The sequence below is a fragment of the Gymnoscopelus microlampas genome (assembly GCF_963454915.1).
Source record: "Gymnoscopelus microlampas genome assembly, chromosome: 6".
NCBI classification, from domain to species: domain Eukaryota; kingdom Metazoa; phylum Chordata; class Actinopteri; order Myctophiformes; family Myctophidae; genus Gymnoscopelus; species Gymnoscopelus microlampas.
The window spans coordinates 36,503,116-36,525,134 of NC_139943.1; the positions used below are offsets into that span (position 1 = coordinate 36,503,116).

At 44.8% G+C, this 22,019-nt stretch overlaps 1 protein-coding gene across 1 annotated transcript; it reads left to right on the top strand.

The window, feature by feature from the left end:
- The first annotated feature begins 15,400 nt into the window (after positions 1–15,400).
- fjx1 (four-jointed box kinase 1) lies at positions 15,401–18,062 on the top strand. Its single transcript, XM_084060192.1, has one exon. It carries the CDS (start codon positions 15,781–15,783, stop codon positions 17,056–17,058), a length of 1,278 nt encoding a protein of 425 aa, XP_083916318.1. The 5' UTR covers positions 15,401–15,780; the 3' UTR covers positions 17,059–18,062.
- The last annotated feature ends 3,957 nt before the right edge of the window (positions 18,063–22,019 follow it).

Below are 22,019 nucleotides of genomic sequence, written 5' to 3' on the forward strand. Positions count from 1 at the left end.
GAGAAAGAGAGACGGACAGAGAGACAGACAGAGAGACAGACAGACAGACAGACAGCAGGATTGTGCTCATTGTGCAGGATGTGGAGACATAGAGGGGTGTGGATGTATGCACACAATCTCAAACTTGATCAGTTTGTATTTACTTTGACTTAAAATTGAGGATTTGGTTTCAGGGAGGGTTAGTTGCTCCACAGCCATGAAAATAACATTGTATCCAGGGTGGTATCCTTTTTTGTTCCATGCCAAATATTAGGGTTGGCAGTGTGGTAGGCCTCAGTGCAATTAAATACGATTTGGCGCAGGAAAAATATGTCAAACATTGAGATCATGCAAACCATTTATCTGAAAAAATCCCTGAAAAGTCAGTTGGCAAAAGACAGCATTGCCTGTTGTTTTCCATGTTACTATTCTATTTTCCAGGCTGGGGAATCCCTGTACTGGACTGACCGAGACAGAGAGGGGCATTATATCAAGGGCGATATCAAAAGACACAAACATCTATATTGATTATGATTACCTTAACTGTGATATGAGGATTATCCAGGATCTGGAGCAATTTACTCATTCCATTCCCAAACATCCCCCAATGTAAAGGGGAATTACACATGTTTTTTTGGGCTCCACCTCAAACTCCTGCTATTACAACAGAACATCAGGACAATTCATAAGAATTGTGTATGGTGCCTGTAAGTGAAATGTTAGTCTCGAACAATCACTTCAACTCTTCGCTTCTCCAATTAAAGCAGAGCGTTGCAATGATGAATGAAGCATTTTAAACACCACAAGGCATCATAGCAGCCTCTTGTGGCTAAGCATGGAACCACTTAAATTAGTACATAGTGTATGGTAAAAGGCCTGGCCACAAGCACAGTAGCACACAAGGATCTACACAGGCTTACCTGGGCTTAAGTCCAAGTAAGCCACTAAAACGTCCTGGTTTTCAGTATTCACTAAGAGTCTTACTTTGGTGGCCCAACAGTACTGTAGGTGCAGTCAACAGGTTCTCTACTCTAGAGTCAGAGATCCTTCCCCTCTTTGCCATTGGCTGGTAGAGCTGTACAGGATGTTGGCCTTGTTTTCCCACTACCTTGCTTCTGCTGTCTCCCAGCAACCCCTGGTGCCCTGGACAAAACATACATTGTGATACCACTGAAAATACATGCTGCTCTGATAAGTTTAGATAGAGCTGTCCCGTTTTTCACCACAATTCAAATAATATTTTTAGCGGTGCCAACCGCTCTATACGTGGCTTTTGACTTTTGTATGTCCGTCCGTCCGTCCGTCCGGCCGGCCGGCCGGCGGTTTCAGCACGGGATGAGCACGGCATAGAAGCAAACAGCTATAACTTCAGTTTGCAGCATGCCACCAAATCCAAATTTGGTATGTGGACTTAGACCACCAATAGGGACGAGCATGAATTGATGACGTTATCAAAAAGGGGTCCAGGGACCCCCAGCGCCCGTATGAGCACGGGATGAGCACGGGATTTTAAACAGCTATAACTCCAGTTTGCAGCATGCCACCAAATCCACATTTGGTATGTGGACTTAGACCACCAATAGGCACGAGCATGAATTGATGAAGTTATCAAAGAGGGGTCCAGGGACCCCCCGCGCCCGTATGAGCATGGGATGAGCACGGGATTTTAAACAGCTATAACTCCAGTTTGCACCATGCCACCAAGTCCACATTTGGTATGTGGACTTACACCACCAAGAGGCACGAGCATGAATTGATGAAGTTATCAAAGAGGGGTCCAGGGACCCCCCGCGCCCGTATGAGCACGGGATGAGCACGGGATTTTAAACAGCTATAACTCCAGTTTGCAGCATGCCACCAAGTCCACATTTGGTATGTGGACTTAGACCACCAATAGGGCCCAGCATGAATTGCTGAAGCCCCGCCCCCTCTGTCTTCCCATTGGCTGGCCTTCAAACAGCCATAACTCAAGTTCGCAGCATGCTATGGAGTACAAATTTTGTACATGGAGTAAAGCCAGCAATAGGGACTAACTGTCATTACTTAAGCCCCGCCCCCTCTGTCTGCCCATTGGCTGGGCTTTAAACAGCCATCATTCCAGTTTGCAGCATGCTCCCAAGTACAAATTTGGTAAGTGGACTCAGACCACCAATAGGGACGCATTGAAATGAGTTAAGGCCCGCCCCAAAGGCACCGCTTCCTTCACACAGGGTGTGATTTTTTTCCAGTGCTTACATAGACTTTTATCATGTTCTGTTCTGTTGAAAGGTCAGGCACTAGGTGTGCTAAGCATTCAAATAAAGATGTATTGTTCCCCATCCTGATGAAAGCACCTGTGGTGTGCATACATGGGCGTGTGTGCATGGACATGCGTGTTCATTTAAGGGTCCCGGTTGGGGTGTTTGAAAATATGATCAGTCCCATAGGGTCACACATGCATGAATATAGGGGAGTGAGTGGCCATCATCAGCTGTTGAGACCCAATCCGTGTCAGGGTACAGGGTGCATTTCATGCAGAAATGTTATATTCGCCTCCTGTTGACTTTCATTCGATGCAAGTGAATGGCCTGAGCGAACTGGTCAGGCCTCATGTGGAGTTCAGCTTTTGTGAACTCCACTAACAGCAGTACTGCACTGATAGAACCATGGGTTAGAGTTAGAGTTTAGTTCTGCAACTGTCGATTATCTTCTTAGCATTACTTTTTCGATTAATCAAATATTCGAGACACGTGCGTGTTTTCATTAAAAAAAATCTAATGAATCCACATGAAACAATTCTAATAGATATTTCATAATCCACTAAAATCACTAGTGTGATTAAACACATGCCTATTTTATAGGTGTCATAAAACGTAGCGCAAAAAGCAAATTAAACTAATTTTAAAACAATTAGTAAATCAAGTAGTTCGATTAACTGTTGCGCCCCCAAGCCAAGTAGGCTTAGGGTTAGGATTCTGTCAGTGAAGTTCTGTGAGTGCAGTTCTGTTAGTGCAAGCTCTGAGCCTGCAGCTTATTCCCCCTACTCGCACGGTCACACATTCACTTCAAACGTGTCTGTGTCTCTCTCTTCACTTTCACTCTATCCAGTTGCGGCAAGTTGTCACATCGTGTTCAACGAGTCTAAAGCATGGAGTTCAACATTGGTGAACTTTGACCGTGTGTCACTGTCAACCAATAGGAAAGAAGTGCGTTATTGATCTAACTCGACAGGCATTTTGCTTGTATCTTTCCTTCAGTGAGCCAAACGAACTACACACCAGAAAACCGGCACTGCTGTTACGTGTGGTAGAGTTGGCTATGTTAAAGTTACAGTATAATAGATTCTGACGAGGACGTTGATGACGGTTGAATTGGTGTCACATTGAGAACTTACAGGCAGACAGTGGATGTTATAGTTTTGTGCAGCATGTAAAAAAATTTGAACATCCAAACAGACCAGGCCTCACGCCCCTTCTAAACAGAAATATATGACATAATGAAACAGATATAATACAATACTAGAATATAAAATACTATAAAATTACATAAAACAATAAGTTAAAAAAGATGAAAAGGCAATTCTATTGCGGTAAGTTGTTACCGAAAACATGGATTTACAAGGTTCAGTAAACTGTTCCATAGCTTGGCAGCCAGAAGTGGAAATGCTTGGTCTCCGCCTCCTTTTGATCTAAGCTTAACCGGAGTGACAGCTATAAGACCTTGGAAGAATGGTAGGGTTTTAACCACTTAAACCTTATTTGCTTTGTGGATCAGGGTCCCTCGGGGGTCTGTACTTGGCCCCCTTCTTTTTTCCCTATACACCAAATCACATCACCAAAAATAGCCAATGCTACACGTTGTGAGCTTGTAGATCAACTATTTTCACCTCACCTGTTATGATGACATGCCCAGAATAGGGTCGCTAGGTAAGGTTAGGGTTTTAAGGCAATACGCTATATATATGATGGGGCTCAGCCATGCACAGGCTTGTAATTCAATAAAATACAATTTAAATGTATTATAAAACATACAGTGTATGCCAGTGTACGAAGGCTATGACGGGAGTAATGTGATCAGACTTAGGAGTCTGGCAGCAGAATTTTGGACAAGCTGTAGTTGATTTAAAGACGACCGAGTCATGCAAGTAAAAACAGCATTTTAGTCATTTAAACAACATGTGTCAAAGGCATGACTAACTTTCTCTGTGTGTTGAGATGACAGAAACGTCTTTGCAATGTTCCTGAGAAACATGACCAGTTTTGCATTATGCTAATAAATTACAAATTGAAATCTTAGACGATGGCATTACATGGCACTAGACCGGGGAACTATGCAAGTTGGAAATGCATGCCCACCCAGTTATGCAATACCCATATTTGGGTATACTGGTCGGATCAGATGTTCTGGACAACCGCTTATCCCACTGACTCAATGCTGGGTACCGGCACTCCCTCGGGTCCTCGCCAATGCGAGTGCTGAGTTTGAAGTCGGTCGGTCAGACGGCTCTCGAGATACGGACGCACACACAGACAGAGATTTTGCGCATTTATTGTAGGATAGGTCAGGATGATAAGGAGCCAGAGGATGGTTAATCTGTTTTATCATAATTCATCTGGAGAACATTATGGGTCAAATGAAGGCCTTTGCAAGTGTAATAAAGCTAAAATGTATATGTATTTATTTTATTTTTAGATCCATGTACTGAACTAAACACATTTTTGTTCTATTTATTTTACATTTGTTTGGTAACTACAAGAAATAGCTAAGAATGAACAAAAAATAAATAACAGAAGGAAGTTAGAGCAAACATTTCAGTACCAAACTAGGAGGTATTGAAACGGAGACATAGCTATAGGCTACTGTTTTGTATATAGATGGAAGCTATTAAAACACTGAGCTTTATCGCAAAAGCTGTTCAACTAATCAGCCAGAAAAGCAGTAAGGCTAATAAAACTGAAGCAGAAAGGCGGCTGTGTCCTTTCCTTTCTATGAGAAGCAAATAATAAGTAAAGAAAAGTTTTGATGGAGTCAAAGAGGTCACATTTGCAAGATAAGAAAAAAAAATCACACCCTGTGTGAAGGAAGCGGTGCCTTTGGGGCGGGCCTTAACTCATTTCAATGCGTCCCTATTGGTGGTCTGAGTCCACTTACCAAATTTGTACTTGGGAGCATGCTGCAAACTGGAATGATGGCTGTTTAAAGCCCAGCCAATGGGCAGACAGAGGGGGCGGGGCTTAAGTAATGACAGTTAGTCCCTATTGCTGGCTTTACTCCATGTACAAAATTTGTACTCCATAGCATGCTGCGAACTTGAGTTATGGCTGTTTGAAGGCCAGCCAATGGGAAGACAGAGGGGGCGGGGCTTCAGCAATTCATGCTGGGCCCTATTGGTGGTCTAAGTCCACATACCAAATGTGGACTTGGTGGCATGCTGCAAACTGGAGTTATAGCTGTTTAAAATCCCGTGCTCATCCCGTGCTCATACGGGCGCGGGGGGTCCCTGGACCCCTCTTTGATAACTTCATCAATTCATGCTCGTGCCTATTGGTGGTGTAAGTCCACATACCAAATGTGGACTTGGTGGCATGGTGCAAACTGGAGTTATAGCTGTTTAAAATCCCGTGCTCATCCCATGCTCATACGGGCGCGGGGGGTCCCTGGACCCCTCTTTGATAACTTCATCAATTCATGCTCGTGCCTATTGGTGGTCTAAGTCCACATACCAAATGTGGATTTGGTGGCATGCTGCAAACTGGAGTTATAGCTGTTTAAAATCCCGTGCTCATCCCGTGCTCATACGGGCGCTGGGGGTCCCTGGACCCCTTTTTGATAACGTCATCAATTCATGCTCGTCCCTATTGGTGGTCTAAGTCCACATACCAAATTTGGATTTGGTGGCATGCTGCAAACTGAAGTTATAGCTGTTTGCTTCTATGCCGTGCTCATCCCGTGCTGAAACCGCCGGCCGGCCGGCCGGACGGACGGACGGACGGACATACAAAAGTCAAAAGCCACGTATAGAGCGGTTGGCACCGCTAAAAACACTTGCAGACAGTGGTTTGGGAATTAGGCTTGTTGTTAGTGCCTTATCTATGGGATGCATACTGGTCTCCCTCTAGAGGGAGCCATAGCCTAATAATCCAAAGAGTCCTGCAGGCATTGCATGTGATGAATTCATCATAGTTTTAATCCTAATTTATACTTCTTGTACGACCGTGTTGCTCATCGTAAATATCAGATTTTCATCAAGCAATGCGGTTGCACAATGAAGTATAAAGTAGCCATTAAGGCTTGCAGTTTGGCCTAATCATAACGAAATGCCACATTCATTCGCTTCTAACTTTTGTGGCCTGCTCGCACAGATCAATACAGATCGAATGAATAATTCCGCACCACTACCCCTCACCTCTACAACATAATGATTTCTATGACTTCACGTGAAATACATCCAATACTGTTGCATTTCCATCCGTAATGGAACGTATTGATTTGCCATTGCTAGGCAGCAAAGTGCAATCAAGATGTCCACAGCTAGACACTCAGCAGGAGAGGAGTGTAAGTAGAAGGCAGTGGGGCGGAACAGGCCACCATAACTGATCACTCTCATCTCATTCCATTATTTATATTCCCCCAACTGAGCTAAGCGTGACTGTTTGATCGTTTTCTCTGCTCTTCCTTTTTTATCAGCAATGCGCTTCTGCCACTATACCCTCTACCACATTAAATTATTCAATTGGGCCTCCTTTGTTGTTAATGGCGGTGATCATTCTCGCTTAAACGGTGTAATGTATGTGCTGACAGCCAACAGTGATACAAGCCGTTCTCAGGGGACACAAATCTATCAGTGGTGGTAGTAGTCTATTCACAACATTAATGTATCCAGGCACAAGGAAGTAGAATATACTCAACCTCAAGGCCTGTGGAGGTGGACATTCCACAAGGCCATAGTTGTAAATCAAGCCTATACATACAGTATATACCGTTCACAGTGGCTCTCAGTGAAATACAGCTGAAATTAAATGGCCAGGGCATTGTGTAGCATTTGACAATCCTATTTGTTATATACCTGACGCCCCCACCAAAAACAACAACGACAACCTGCAGGATGTTATGATTAGCATGGATTAAGTATAAACAAAGATTAAGAGATAAAGAGTTAGGGGATTATTCCTGATTTGCATGCAGTTTGATAAGCTTACAAAACAAGTATTACAAATATATTTGCATTCAAATTGAGAGGCACAAGATGTATCAAACATTTCTTTCAAACAGTCCAGATGGTGTGGTAAACAAAGTTATTCAAACTCAGCTTAACTGTATAGTTTTTGTTCCAAGAGATGAACTTCGTAATGGATGCCTGGCTGTTTCAGAAGAAGCCTGAACATGTCTCCACATGTCTTGTTTTGTTTCCCTTCCCCCACCAGGGTTCTGTCAACACCACTAACCCAAGGGGGTCAGAATGCCAAGGGTCAGTCTTGTGTCCAGGGATTCTGACCTCTCTGTGTTTTCTACTTCCCTCTAACTTGACACAACAGCTGAGGATGCAGGGGTTAATCTGTTGTATATCATTGCATTGGAATTGCAAGGAACAATGTGGAGGGAAAAACCTAGATTTTGATTAAAGGGTAAACACAAAAAGTATCTTAAAAATCCCACCCTGTGTGAAGGAAGCGGTGCCTTTGATGAGTGGCCTCCTGGTGGCGCTATAATAGGGCGGGGCGGGGCTTCAGCAATTAATGCTCGTCCCTATTGGTGGTGTAAGTCCACATACCAAATTTGGACTTGGTGGCATGCTGCAAACTGGAGTTATGGCTGTTTGTAGCCCAGCCAATGACAATACAGAGGGGGCGGGGCTTCAGCGATTACAGCTTGTCCCTATTGGTGGTCTAAGTTCACGTGGTAAATGTGTATTTGGTAGCATGCTGCAAAGTGGACTTATGGCTGTTTAAAGCCCAGCCAATAGGAAGACAGAGGGGGCGGGGCTTACTACATTTCAGTTTGTCCCTATTGGTGGTCTGAGTCCACGTACCAAATTTGTACTCAGTAGCATGCTGTGAACTGGAGTTATGGCTGTTTAAAGCCCAGCCAATGGGAAGACAGAGGGGGCGGGGCTTATGTAATTACAGTTGGTCCCTATTGGTGGTATTAGTTGGACTTGGTGGCATATGCTGCAAGCTGGAGTTATAGCTGTTTAAAGCCAGTGGCCTCCTGGTGGCGCTATAATAGGGCGGGGCGGGGCTTCAGCAATCAATGCTCGTCCCTATTGGTGGTCTAAGTCCACATACCAAATTGGGACTTGCTGGCATGCTGCGAACTGGAGTTATAGCTGTGTAAAGCGCTGTTTAAAGCCAGTGGCCTCCTGGTGGCGCTATGATAGGGCGGGGCGGGGCTTCAGCAATCAATGCTCGTCCCAATTGGTGGTGTAAGTCCACATACCAAATTTGGACTTGCTGGCATGCTGCGAACTGGAGTTATAGCTGTTTAAAGCCCGTGCTCAAACGGACACAGTGGCCTCCTGGTGGCGCTATAATAGGACGGGGCGGGGCTTCAGCAATCAATGCTCGTCCCAATTGGTGGTGTAAGTCCACATACCAAATTTGGACTTGCTGGCATGCTGCGAACTGGAGTTATAGCTGTTTAAAGCCCGTGCTCAAACGGACAAACGGACAAACGGACAAACAGACATACGGACGGACATAGTCAAGAGTAGAGCGGCTGGCACCGCTAAAAACATGATGGCTTGTGACTGTAAGGTCACAAGCCATCACTTAGCATTGTTATGAATTATGATATTTTTCCGCTTGACCCAGCACACTTGTATGTGGTGAATCACTCATATACGTAAGCATAAGATATCCGCGATACAATGACCATACTTTATCAGTGAGACTGATGTCTGTGCACAATGATACGAGATACATGTTCTGTGCCTAGCCATTATGTTATTGTCATTGTTCCATATCTTCTGGTCACGTCATGTGTCCACTGTCCAATACTGTATATATTTCTCTATACTTCAGAGCTTGTCGTGTGATACTGCCTGGTGTCATCATGTTCCCCGTGCACGCGACTCAACTGAAACATCACCCACCACCCTTAGTAGTTAGATGGAGACTCTTAAGTGACCACATGGTTGGTCAACCAAAATCACAACAAGCACGTGAATCTCAATCTATAGTAAATAAAGCAAGTGTAAAGCAGGGAATTGCTGTGGAAGAGCTTGTCATGCTTCATGAGATTTCGAGTTAATGAAGGTTTAAAAAACAAACATAACTAATAGGATCTATAGAATGAGATAAGACAGGAAATAAGATAACCCTTGAAAAAACATTGTCATAGTGATTGTGACAACTGACTGATTCATTTAAAAAATTGGTTTCCTGTATTTTTGCATAATTAATTCATCTTCTCTGTTGTTTTAGAGTTACAGAAAGCAAATAAGAAATGAGTATACAGAGGCTTCTGGTGGCCTCACAATCTGATGGTAACCTTAAGAGTAAGCATTTAGTGCAAAGAGCACATCTGCGATTCATAAGCTTACTGACGCACTAAGCAGAGGCAATACAAAAGTGCCTGGGTCCCTGGAGCGCGGTGGTTAACCACAACATATCTGAGTATATCGCTACATAAAAGAAAGTGAAAAAAGACTAACAAACTGTTGAAGGTTATCTTGTGATTTTTTAATTATTTGTTTTACTGTTTCAAGAACCATTTCCTTTGGAGGCATCGTTTGCACATCTGGACACATCGCCTATTCAAGAGATTTAAGAGAACCCAACCGAGCTCCATCTTCCCTCTATCTAGCTCATGTGGCTAAAAACACTAAATGGTTTTCATTAGTGGTTGGCTGACTTGGTCTCAAAGATCTGGGCTGGTTGGGTGGTGTGTGTGATGTGTGTACAAGGGAGAGAGTTAGGAAAGGGTACGCTAACCACAACCCTCCTCCCTTCCATGTAAAATCATTTCAATGTGATGTGATGAGAGCGAACATTTCAGGCTGCCTTGCCCATTAAACTGAAAGCCGTTGCAACTCGTGACGAGTAAAGTAACTCTTCACTTGGAACATCAGAACACCATTCAACCACATAATTATAATAATTGTAACTGGCTGCGTGACCCTTGGAAGACCCAGGTCAAAATCAGAGTCAATGGTGTATGTTCTGTCTAATCATCTATAACATAAATATATCAGTAAAAAGACAAGCCTTTGTCTCACATGGCAAAATGTCTTTAGCTGAAATAAAGGCAAGCCTTCCTTCCACAAAGATCTGAGCACACTGGAGTCTATAAGCCAGTTAGAAGACAATGAATGTAAAATAAAATGTGTTCTTGACTTATTTAATGGGGGATTTGCTGTGTCAGGTCAGGGGGTATAATCCAGGAGATTGGATTGGACACTGATTCTTTAATTGAGTTGCAAGACAGTCACCCTCTCCCTCCCCCCCTCTCTCGCTCGCTCTGTCTCTCTTTGTCTCTCTCTGTATATCTCTCTCTCTGCCCCCTCCTCTCTCAATTGCCAGAATAAAATGTTGGCATTGACCATTTTATGCTGGCATGGATGGATGAGAAGGTCTCTCGTGCACAGCGTTGCATTTCAATGTCCCTCTCTCCTGCTGATTGAACAGGAGGGTGAGGAGCACAAAGTCCCGCCTCATCTGCCACAACTTCAAACCAGATGGAGATGAGGACTTACAGTACTGTATATCGGACAGCCTGAAGTCTCCCTTTCCCACAATGGCTGACAGAGCAATTTAGCATTCATTAACAATTACCCATTCATTAGCAATTAGCGGGTAGAAAATCATTTCTGAGAATCACGAGCCTGCTTATCGGGGAGCAGTAATGGGCCTCAGGAAATTGGCAACAGCAAGCTAATGAAACTGCAGTGAGTGTGTGATTTTGGTGGCTGTGTGCCATGCTCAGGTCCCACCAGAGCAGCAAATTTCCTGTTTGAAGATCAGCCTCTTGATTCTTGATTCTGCCTAGGCTGCTTGTTTCTGCTTGTTACCCCTTGGTGCTTAGTTTCTATATAGATAACACCAGAGGTGGAGAGTTGTACAACTTTAAAATCTCTGTATTATAAAGCTGCGCTATCACAGAAAAGATATGGCTCCACATTAAATAACCTCTTGCATTTCAGAAGCATTGATACAGACAAGACTGACAACCTAGTATAGTTATGGCTGGACCGTGTATGAAACGCTAGAGAGCTTTTAATTTGAAATGACAGATAGAGGAAGTGCCGACACTCTGCCGAGGTGAGTGAGCATTGGTCTTCAGCTGTACTATCCAGCAGCAGCAAAGTATTCTATTTGTGACGTGTAATAAGTTCGGAATGAGCTGAGTGGAACTGAGTGGCCTTCTGAGGACACTGAGGACATAATTGAAGACCCCTGAATGCATAACTGAAGACACTGATGACATAATTGAAAACTGCTAGCACTGAATCATTTTGAAAGAGCAATGGCCAGTGAGGAAACTCCAACATTCGATGAACAATGGTGTAGCTTCATAAGTCAGTGACTCAGTCGGTCAGTCAGTCAGTGACTCAGTGAATCAGTCACAGACTTTCGTGTCTATAGGGTTGGCCTCACTGCTGTGGTCGAACCAACAATGGAGTGTTTCTACGACATCAGCGACATACGCCTTCCGACGTAAACGTAAAGCATTCTGTACGTGTAATAGACAAATGATTGCAAGGTCCTGTCATGGATGCAATGGATGCATTATTCAGAAGCTTCTCGAGCACACTTGAGATAAGTGATGACAACTTGTCATCTCCTCCCAAGCGTGGCCTTGTAACATCCACTCTGTGTCCATGTCGCCAGTGGTTACAGGACATGTCTCATTATTGAGTCACTGTGCAGCTTAGTAGGAAGCTCTATTTTAAGGGTGCATCCTTGTTTCTACTATACCACAGCCAGATTGTATCAGCCCACTGTATGCAGAGAACGTATAGGGTTCCTTGAACAGATGGCAACATCGTGCCGTCTGAATTTAAGGTAGCTATACAGACAGTTTTGTGTGCATAAGTATTCACCTCTAGAATACAAAATTAAACCATTTCCTGCCTTCCCTCCTTGTTCTTGCTCTTATCTGCTCGGCTCAATTTTCGAGGCTACAACCCAACACTATAAACAAGAGGGGAGCACACATGTCCAGGGAACAGACATGCACACACACCTACACACATGCAAGCTCACAGATATATTTGTCATACAGATAGCACACAGCGAGAGAGAATGAATTTATTCCAGTGCCCCCACCTCCCACCCCACTCCACCCTCCACACTGTCCCTGATTCTCTGAGCGTGAGTAATTGTCAGACCCCTGTGAAATGATCGGAGCTTTCAACGCTAATGGAGGGCCCGCACATTCATTATTCAGTCCAGGAACCAGAGTGCTGCATAGCGTCGGGGGACCTATGAGTTATGGCTCAGCGGGAGCTAACCTTAAGAATGTGAGGGAAGTGATGGAAGCCTGCCGCACTCTCTCCTCTTCTGATCATTTCACTCCACGCCTCCATTCCTCCCTCTGTCTGTCTATCCAACGGTGGCAGACAGGCATCACATGGATGAACCCGAGATCTTGTCACAGCTGTGGCCCGGTGGCCTGACGGTGCAGCATTGAGTGTACTGTGTCGTTGTGGACAGAATGAGGGACAGTGCGGGCTCTCCCGTGTCACAGTTACGCTGACCACAGATGGCCACCGATTGGTGGAGAGAACCTTGCCCTTGTGTTACAGCCCTCCTGGGACTCCCGTGGGTCTTTTATGAGTAAAGCCGAGGGAAGAATGTAACAGGCAGGGGCTCAGAGGCGCACTGACCTGCAGATAACATATGGCAGGGAAACGGATAGGCTTGATATCTGAACATGTCTGCACTCGTGGAGAGCGAAAGGGACACCAGCACGAATGCTGCTGCAGACTGAGCGAGTCAGTATGGTGGTGGTACAGAGTTATTCCAGACCCCTAAAAAGCATTAAACCCGCCAGACGGAATTCCAACAGTGCACTTACAAACCTTCTACATTTCCTCATGTCTGGACTCCGGAATCTTGACACCTTATTGTTACGGAGATCCAATGTGAAAAGTGACAGGAGAGTCATCTTCTTCTGGTTCAAGGTGAAGCAGGAAATCGAATACACTAGTAGGCCTGCCAGAAACGTGTGGCATTACAAGCACACACATGTACTGTATACAGTGAGACGGTTGACAAAGATATACTGTATGCACTAATAGTCAGTGTATGGTTTATAGCACTTAAGTTAAAGTTCAAAAGACACATTATTTCCATAACAATAATTATTGTATGGCATTATTTTAAGTTCCATTAACTCATGCATGTCATTTCTGGGGATTCTTTTTACACACCAATGTCCCCCTAACATTCTTGCACTGCTGCCAATTTGCCTTAAGTAATAGGGAATTATTCACATGGTAACACTTTCTATGAAGCCCATGGCTAGAATGCACTAATCTGCTAACACTGTATGAGTTATAAGGTACTATAAATTGTTTTATTTAAAGTAATGACATTCCTGGAGGTGAATGCAGAAACTTTTTTGAGTTGTTCTTGCATAGATTTAATGCACCCCCCAGCTTTATTTAAAGCACCCAAAGACCACGTGTAGTACGTTATAATCACACTATAATGCATTATGTAACAGTGATTATAGTTCATTCTAAAATTAGTATAATGTATTTTTTTTGATAATTGTAATACATTATAATGCTGGCCAAAATAAAAAGGTGAGTGACCAGTAATTATGTATTATATGATCCATAATCCTATAATGTTATGATTATTGTTATACATATATATAGCATTATGAGAACGTATGAGTGCTTATAACTGTGATTATACATGTACATGTTACAAGCACATTATAATGCATTATGTGTATGTTTATAAAAAAATACATTATAGAAAGTGTTATTATAAGTAGTTATAAGTAGTAAGTAACAAGCAATGTTCTTTAGCCATAGTCGAAATATATATTTGGGTTGTGTAGTTGTGTTTTTAGCACTTTGTTCCTCTCTGACTCTGGGCATGAAGTCATTAATTCTAAACAATTTGTGGGCACCTGCAGCTACTGCTGGCATTTGGAGCACCATGCATTGCTGGACTTCTAACTATTTTAGTCTGGATAATTGAGTATTCTTGTCCATGGGGCGGTGCCTCTAACTCGGGCAATTTAGCATGCCACCATGTTACTATAAAACCGAACAGTAAATTTGATTATGAAGCTATGGTTTAGGTTAGGATTCATATGACTTGAATTACAAAGTGAGTCAAGGATGCTGACAATGAATATTCAGAAGGGTAGGGCACTGTGCATGAGTATGCTCCTTATTTTGTGTTTGTGTAGCATATGAAGAAGCAGAACATTTTGAAGATTCTCAGATGAGTTGCTGTGACTGAAATATACATGAATAAGATAGGCTACAAAGTGCTAAATTGAGTAAAGCATCCGTTAGTGCAGTAAGTTGGCTCTTGTGCATCTCAGTGATTAGATAAGCCTTCATAAATTGTCAAATTTCTGACATGAATGTGACTTGGCTTGTGATAGGGCCCATAGACCCCTTAACAGACGACGTCATACTGGCTGCGTGCAGCCAGTATGCGCGCAACGAAACCCATTATATCAGGCCTCGTTAGGACGCGTCTCACTAGCCAACACACACAAGAGGGGGTTGGGGTGTGCTGAAACCAGTGCACCCCGAAACAGGTTGGGAATTGATTGCGTGAAACAATCACCTGTGCGTCCAGGCTCAATGTTAGTAAACAAATAATTGGTCTATATGTAGGCTACTAAGCCTAAATAAGCATACTGTGCCTCACTGACTTTAGCTACTATTTAGCTGACAGGTTTTACTTCAAATACAGAGAATTTAGCATTCGGAATTACCTAAACTAAGTGGCATTACTTTCCCAAGTGCCGCTCATAACGGCCGCCTCCCATCAGATTCTACTAATTCTGTGTCATTTGGCCCTACATATGGTACACTTGCTCTGCTCGTCTCTGAACCCTCCTTCCCATGATACGCCTCCCATCGAATACCAAAACATTCGCCCCAAAACACAGTCGCCCCGGGGCAAATCCGGCGACCTCGGAACAGTCGCCACCTGGCTGGTATTCCTAATCGTAACCTCAGTAAACCTTATTCTTAATCTTAACCTCAGTAAAACTATGCCTAAACCTAACCTTATTCCTAAATGTAACCTCAGTAAAAAAAAACTATGGCTAAACTTTCCAACCTTATCCTCAGTAAAACAAATACACGAATACGAGAACCGCTGGCGGCGAGCCGCCCGTTTAAAAAATGGGGACGAGCGTGTTTTGGGGCGAGTCTTCCAGTTACCCTCCCATCGCGGTGCAGAGTCACGTGCCCCACCGCCTAGTGTCTGTGAGCCGAAGCCACACAAATCAAACTCAAGCAAGCAGCAGCAGCACCCATTGGAGAGAGATGAGAACACAGAGAGAGAGCCGTCGCTACCCGTACGATGCGAAGAGCGTTTAATTGAGAATATCTGCTCTATGGCTTTAAACACACAGTGTTATCGACAGAGACGGATTACTTTGCACCCAAACGGGACAGGACGAGATGCGATTGACGCCGTTTATTAGCGGACACTCCTATGATCCAAACAGTCCGCATGTGAGCGGATCGGCTTTGGATTGTATGCATGGGGCGACGGGACCTGGAGCAACTTGGATTATTTAATACATTAACCTCGTAGAATTCATCCCGATCCCGGTGGAGGCGACGGTCCTCGTCGCACCAAAAAGGAAGGATAACCCGTCAGTTAGTCTTAAACCATGAGGGCTGTTTCAGCCAACTTATTCGCACTGCTCTTTCTGTGCACTTGCGCCAGTGTTTTCTACGTGTGGGACACGCTGGAGAACCGGCTGGAGCGACACAAACGCGGGTTCCATTTGGGGTCTTTGCACCCCGGTCCTCCCACCGTGGACCTTTCCACCAAAACTTTCCGGACTTTGCTCGCCGTTCCTGCAGCGCATACTAGACTTAGTCTGGAGGTTCACAACCTCACTAATGCGAGGGATCAAACCGATCGTTACCATGTGGATGTAGATAACAAGGGGTCAACGCAAGGGGATGGGGAGGAGGACCCGGTGGGCTCCCCCGTGGTGGAGGAAGGGATCTTCTGGAACAAGCGGCTGGACGAGAACCTCCTCGTGGGCTTCACGGAGGAACACGCCCGGGCTTGGCGAGAGAGAGCCCGGGGCCGCCGGGTGGTGAAGCTGGAGCCCGGCTGCGGCAGGATCTCCAACCAGCTCGCCACCTTCTCGGACGGAACCAGAGCGTGCGTCCGTTACGGGATCAACGCGGACCAGGTCCAGGGGGAAACATTAACGTATTACCTGGCCAGTCTGCTGGGCATCACCAACGTTCCGCCTCTCGTCCTGGCCCAGCTGAACGTGGACGGCGACCAGTGGGCGTCGGTGAGGAGGAGGATCGGCGCGCTGCAGTGGAGCGAGCGGGCCGTGGTGTCTCTGACCGAGTGGGTCTCCAACCTGACGGGGGTCGTCACACCTGCGCCGCTCAGACAGCAGCAGCAGCAGAGCGGTGGCGGTGGGGGGCTCCATCCTCCGCTGCGGAACAAGACGGCGGCGGAGCTCGCCGAGCTCGTGCAGTGGAGCGACCTGATCGTGCTGGACTACCTGACCGCCAACTTCGACCGGCTCGTCAGCAACCTGTTCAGCCTGCAGTGGGATCCGCGCGTCATGGAGCGGGACACCAACAACCTGCTACGGACGCCGCGCGGCGACCTCGTGTTCATAGACAACGAGGCCGGGCTCGTGCACGGCTACCGGGTGCTGAGCATGTGGGAGAAGTACCACAGCGCCGTGCTGGGCTCCGTGTGCGTGTTCAGGAGGAGGACCGTTGAACGCGTGACGGAGTTGCACCGGCGGCGAGACGCGAGGACGAGGCTCCTGGACCGTTACCGTGAGAACGAGCCTCTGTCGTCGCTGCTGGGGTTTCTCTCGGACGAACACGCGGGGGTCCTGCAGGACAGAATCGACAGATTATACAAACACATACTGCATTGCAAAGGAAGGTTTAGCCAACTGTGAGCATTCGCTACACAGTAAAAATTCATCTGTTCATTTAACCACTTAAACCCCAGCATCCGTATCATGGGGCAAGCTTTCGCTGAAAATAGCAGATCGACAATAACACAAAAGGCACTAGTATTGAGCCCTGAAGGACTCCGGTTACCCATAAGGGGGTTAAGTGGTTAACTCTGAGAGTGCAAGAAATGACCCAAATAGACTCACATTTTACACTCTCAGTTAAATTAACACTAAAGGGTTTGACGTTAGATCCCTCTCGCAGCACACAGGTGATGGGGTTTAGTTCTTCTTGCCTGCTGCTGCTGACAAATATGAGCACTGCGAAATGTGATTTGGCACACCTGTGTTAAATCAATGCATTATACAAAGCTGTCTCTAGAATCCAGCTGAACTACCTCTTGTGAATAAAATGTGTTGCCTACTGTCAACAATGGACGTTTGTTTATAACCTCCCCCAAGGGTCCTATAGGGCATTTTCATAACATGCCTCAGAGAGGAGTGAGACATGGTCACAGTCAATGCATTTCTTATGTTCTGCCTTTCACTCACTTGACACAAATCTGCTGACGTGTTAAGGAACACAATGTAATGGGTATATTGATGACGTGTAACCACAGCCTGTAATATGTGCTTTTGGCTTCTTGCCTTTGTGTTCAGATATCCTTGAGATACACTCCTAAGCCTTAACATGAGCTGACTCTTGAATACTGTATTACTTTAATTTGTTTTGGCAAATGTTTGTCTCTTTTATAGAAGATATGTTGCAAAACCAATTGTCATTGCAAGCACCTGCTCTCATGTAGGCTACTTACCTTCTTGATTGTAAATCCAGCCTTAATGTCATAATAACATATATGTTGTACATGTTGTAAGTACCGTGTAAATAATTGTCTGTCAATCCGTTTGGGACTTTTGAAGCGCCACTAACTTAATGTGCATTGTAACATTCCAAATCCTGTCATCCTTTTTGATAAATATTGTAATTTAAGTTAACAATTGTCAGACCGTTGTGTTTCTTATTGAAGTCCTTCTCAGGCTATTACAATGGCGGGTCAAACATTTGCTTATCTGTGTGTGTCCCTGGGGGATTATATAAAGGGTTTTGTGCGTGTCTGCCACAGGGTCCCCATTGTGCTGTAGAAATGCGTTGCCGTGGTGCTGTTACCGAGGAGTCATTCTGTCAGTCACAAGCAGGTTACAACAGGAATTTCTAAGCCCCCTTTTTAAAAAACAGGATCAGTGTCGTGAGTCATGAGAACAGTCAGTAGCCTACCCTTTGAAATGTGTTAAAACTTGTAAACAAAAATAATATATCCATATATGTTATTGTTACATAAAAAAATTACATTGACTACAGTGAAAGGGTACTGAGTAATAATACCATGTTTATATCTACAGGGAAGCTGATGCTATATTTAGATAGATTCATTCATTATTCCGGTCATGTAAATGGTCATAGCCAAAGGAGAATAGCTAATTTTCTTGGCATAAAGGAGCCCACAACTAATGGTGACTTTACTCTCAGTAGAGAGCCTTGCTAGAGAAGCTATTGGGAAGAAAAATAAATCTATTTTATCACTGTGAAAGGAATTTAAGAGCAGCGTGTAAAGTATATTTGCACCCCCGGGGTCAGTTGTGTCATTGCCTTATAGGCTGTCACTTTTTCTCACCGCAACACTCATTTAATTTCACCCACTTGAAAGCGGCTTTTCCCTCATTAGTTCCACTGTGGGCAGAGCAGAGTCTGATCCACTAGATCTAGTACACCCAGGGGCACATCAGAGGGGATGTCAATGAGAAAGCGTTTGAAGGTCTAATGGTTTCCATCCTTCCCTCTTCCCTCTATCCTGCATCTGGTTTCTTTTACACCTTTTGTTGATGGCTAGCTTCAGGGCTGTGTTGTACAGTTCACCCTGTTCCAGAGAGCCAGGCAGGCAGGTGGAGTCAGCGTGGTTCCTTCACAGTGGCTATAAGGGTTTAGGCTGCATGATGTTCTCTTCTCCGGTCCTCCCACACACTTGTTCTCAACTAGGGGTCCGGCGACCTCCAGGGGTCCTTGAGGGGGTTCCAGGGGGTCCCCTGCTAAATTATATGTATAAACCAAATGGAAGGGTCTGTAACGGTTAAATTAGAAGTCCCCCACTCACACACTCCTCACACACTCACAAATGTATCAGATGGTTGAACTGGGGGTCTTTAAAATGAAAGGGTCACTGTTTTACAGTATGTGTATCAGTGGCATCAATATGTGTTCCTCCTTATTAGTTTGCAATTAGTGGTGTAGAAGAGAGAGACACAGCCGGTGGTTTGAGGCAGGTGAGCTGGTGGCTTTTCCCAGTCCTACGGCCTGCTGCCTGCTGTGGCTGTAATAAGGACCTGAGGATCGATATGTGCAGACACCTGTGTAGGGAAAAGCAGGCCACGTTAGCAGACAGTAAGCTGCTGGATGTTGCTGGGCTGGCTGTAGGCTGGACGAAGGATGTGGTGCGATGATGTAGTGTGGGGGCGGGGTTGCAGCAAGGATTGTGCTTGCAGCTGGGCGTCTTGCTCGAAGGCACGTCTTGTCGGTGACTAAACACTCCCGAGAGATTTATGACTGTCTGCAGACGCCAGGGATTAAAAACAATGCTAAACTGAGGTTTGCATGTCTAAACCAGACTTGTACCCTCCTTCCATTCTCCTCCCTGCTTTGCGTCTGTCTTCAGTTGTTAGCTAAACGGAAAAATAACTTTTCATATTTTTGATTACTGTAGCTATTTTATGTATGCTTTTTTACCAGAAAACCCTTCTATCTTTTTTATTTATTTATTGGACAAGAGACCATGTCAGCCTTAATCATGCCAGTGGTGGATATCAAAGTGGTTTAACAGCCTTTTAAATGTTTACATGTGTCTTGTGCTTTTCCTGCCTGGCTTGTGTTGGCTCACTGCATAAAATTACCCCCTCCGGCATCTAGCCATCCTTCACCCAGACACAATAAAATCTCTAGGCACATCCATGTGTCAAATGGTGTCACTGGCCTCATTGGCCACTGCTGCCACTTGACCAGAATCCTTTTTATCCAATCTATAATAGTTAATCACTGACTGACCAGTTGTCTGATAGATTCAATCCAGTTCGGCTTGTTGTCTATCAGACTGGGCAGTCACACACAGACAGGGGCCTGCAGCAGTCACACACACACTCACACAGACAGAGAGGGGCAGGCACGAGTCCAGACCACAGGTAAACACATTGGTGTTTTCCCTCCTCCACATTGCACACATTCCAGTAGTTGAGGGTGGGTCGCCAAGGAGACACACGTGCGCGCACACGCACGCGCGCACACACACGCACGCACGCACGCACGCACGCACGCACGCACGCACGCACGCACGCACGCACGCACGCACGCACGCACGCACGCACGCACGCACGCACGCACACACACACACACACACACACACACACACACACACACACACACACACACACACACACACACACACACACACACACACACGTGTGTGCACACATACATATGTTTTCCAGCTATATGAAAACTGAAGTGACGAGAGACACATCTGTGTATATAAACTCAGTTGTTTTCAGTAGAGAAGACTTCCACTGATTTGTATTGCAGTCCTGGGGAGTGGGACTGATCAAATCATCGTAAGCTATGAGCTGCCTTAACATATATTCTATGTTATAGAGAAAGCGGGAGTATTTCCCTCGAAAAAACATAACTTAATCATGTTACATCATGAGTGTCACCAAATGAAACCAAACATATTGTTTGTGCTTAGAATATCTCAATTAAAAGCAGCAAAAGGCTGTTAAAGATTGATATGTATTGCTTGTATTGCTGATGCTCAATTAAATCCAAAGAAATGGCATTATTCAAAGTGTAAAAGACTAACAAGTTAACAAACAACTGTGTCTTTTGCCATGGGAGGCTTGCTGATTTTAACTGTCTCTGTCCTAGTGAGGAGTGGGCCCCGTGGACGGACATAACTGGCATTCTTTCATGGCTGCACAGTGCAGGGGACTTCCTGTTCATGACTGAGTGATTTCATTATGAAACGCAGCACATACTGGAGGGAGAGTCACTTAGTCACAGCTGAGTGGGCAGTGGGCACACAGGACACGACGGACAAGTTGGGGGCTGGGTGGTCCCAGGGGGCTGGTGAGTGCAAGGGCCAGGATTCCAGGCCATAGGTTAGTCTAAAAACCCAAGGATTAAGTCACAAAGTCAGGGCCCTTCTTGGGTACCCTAACGTTATCGACTTGAGGTGGTAACGGCACTTGTTTTGATAGACAGCAAGCTAAAGGCTACTCAGGTCAAATAAAAAACTAAACAAAAAGAGCAGGACATTATTATTTGTTTAAAACAAAAATGTTTTTGTAAAAAAGTTATAGCTCTATATAGTACTAGCAATCATTGCTATAGAATGTTTTTTCCACAGTAACAGGGGTCTGCCTAGGGTCCCCAGTTCTTTAGTAGACAAAAAATACTATATTTTCAGGTGGGTCTCCAATTTCATCCAACCAGGAGAGAGAACCCATTTATCAGCTTCAACTTTGTAGTGTTCCAGTTCCAATTTAGTTTGCTCTTTTTTTTTATTACTTCCAATTTCACTTCTCATACAGGATCCTATATCCTGTATGAGTTCTCTTTCCTGATTTGATGACATTCATTGGTATCCCAACCTGAAAATGTATTTTCTCTTTACTAAAGAGCTGGAGAGATGGGGAGACCCAGTTACAATACAGACACTATATACCAAATATACGCTATGCTATGGAGATATTTAACACTTATTTAAAGAAAAAATCCCTAACACATTAAGCCATATATACTTCACCATATGATGAAAATAGCTGATCTACAAGCTCACAAGGTGTCAACGTTGTGTCGTGTTAAAAAACATTGCCTGTAATGACATGCCCAAAATAGGGACTCCAGGTTGAAAGTGGTTAAA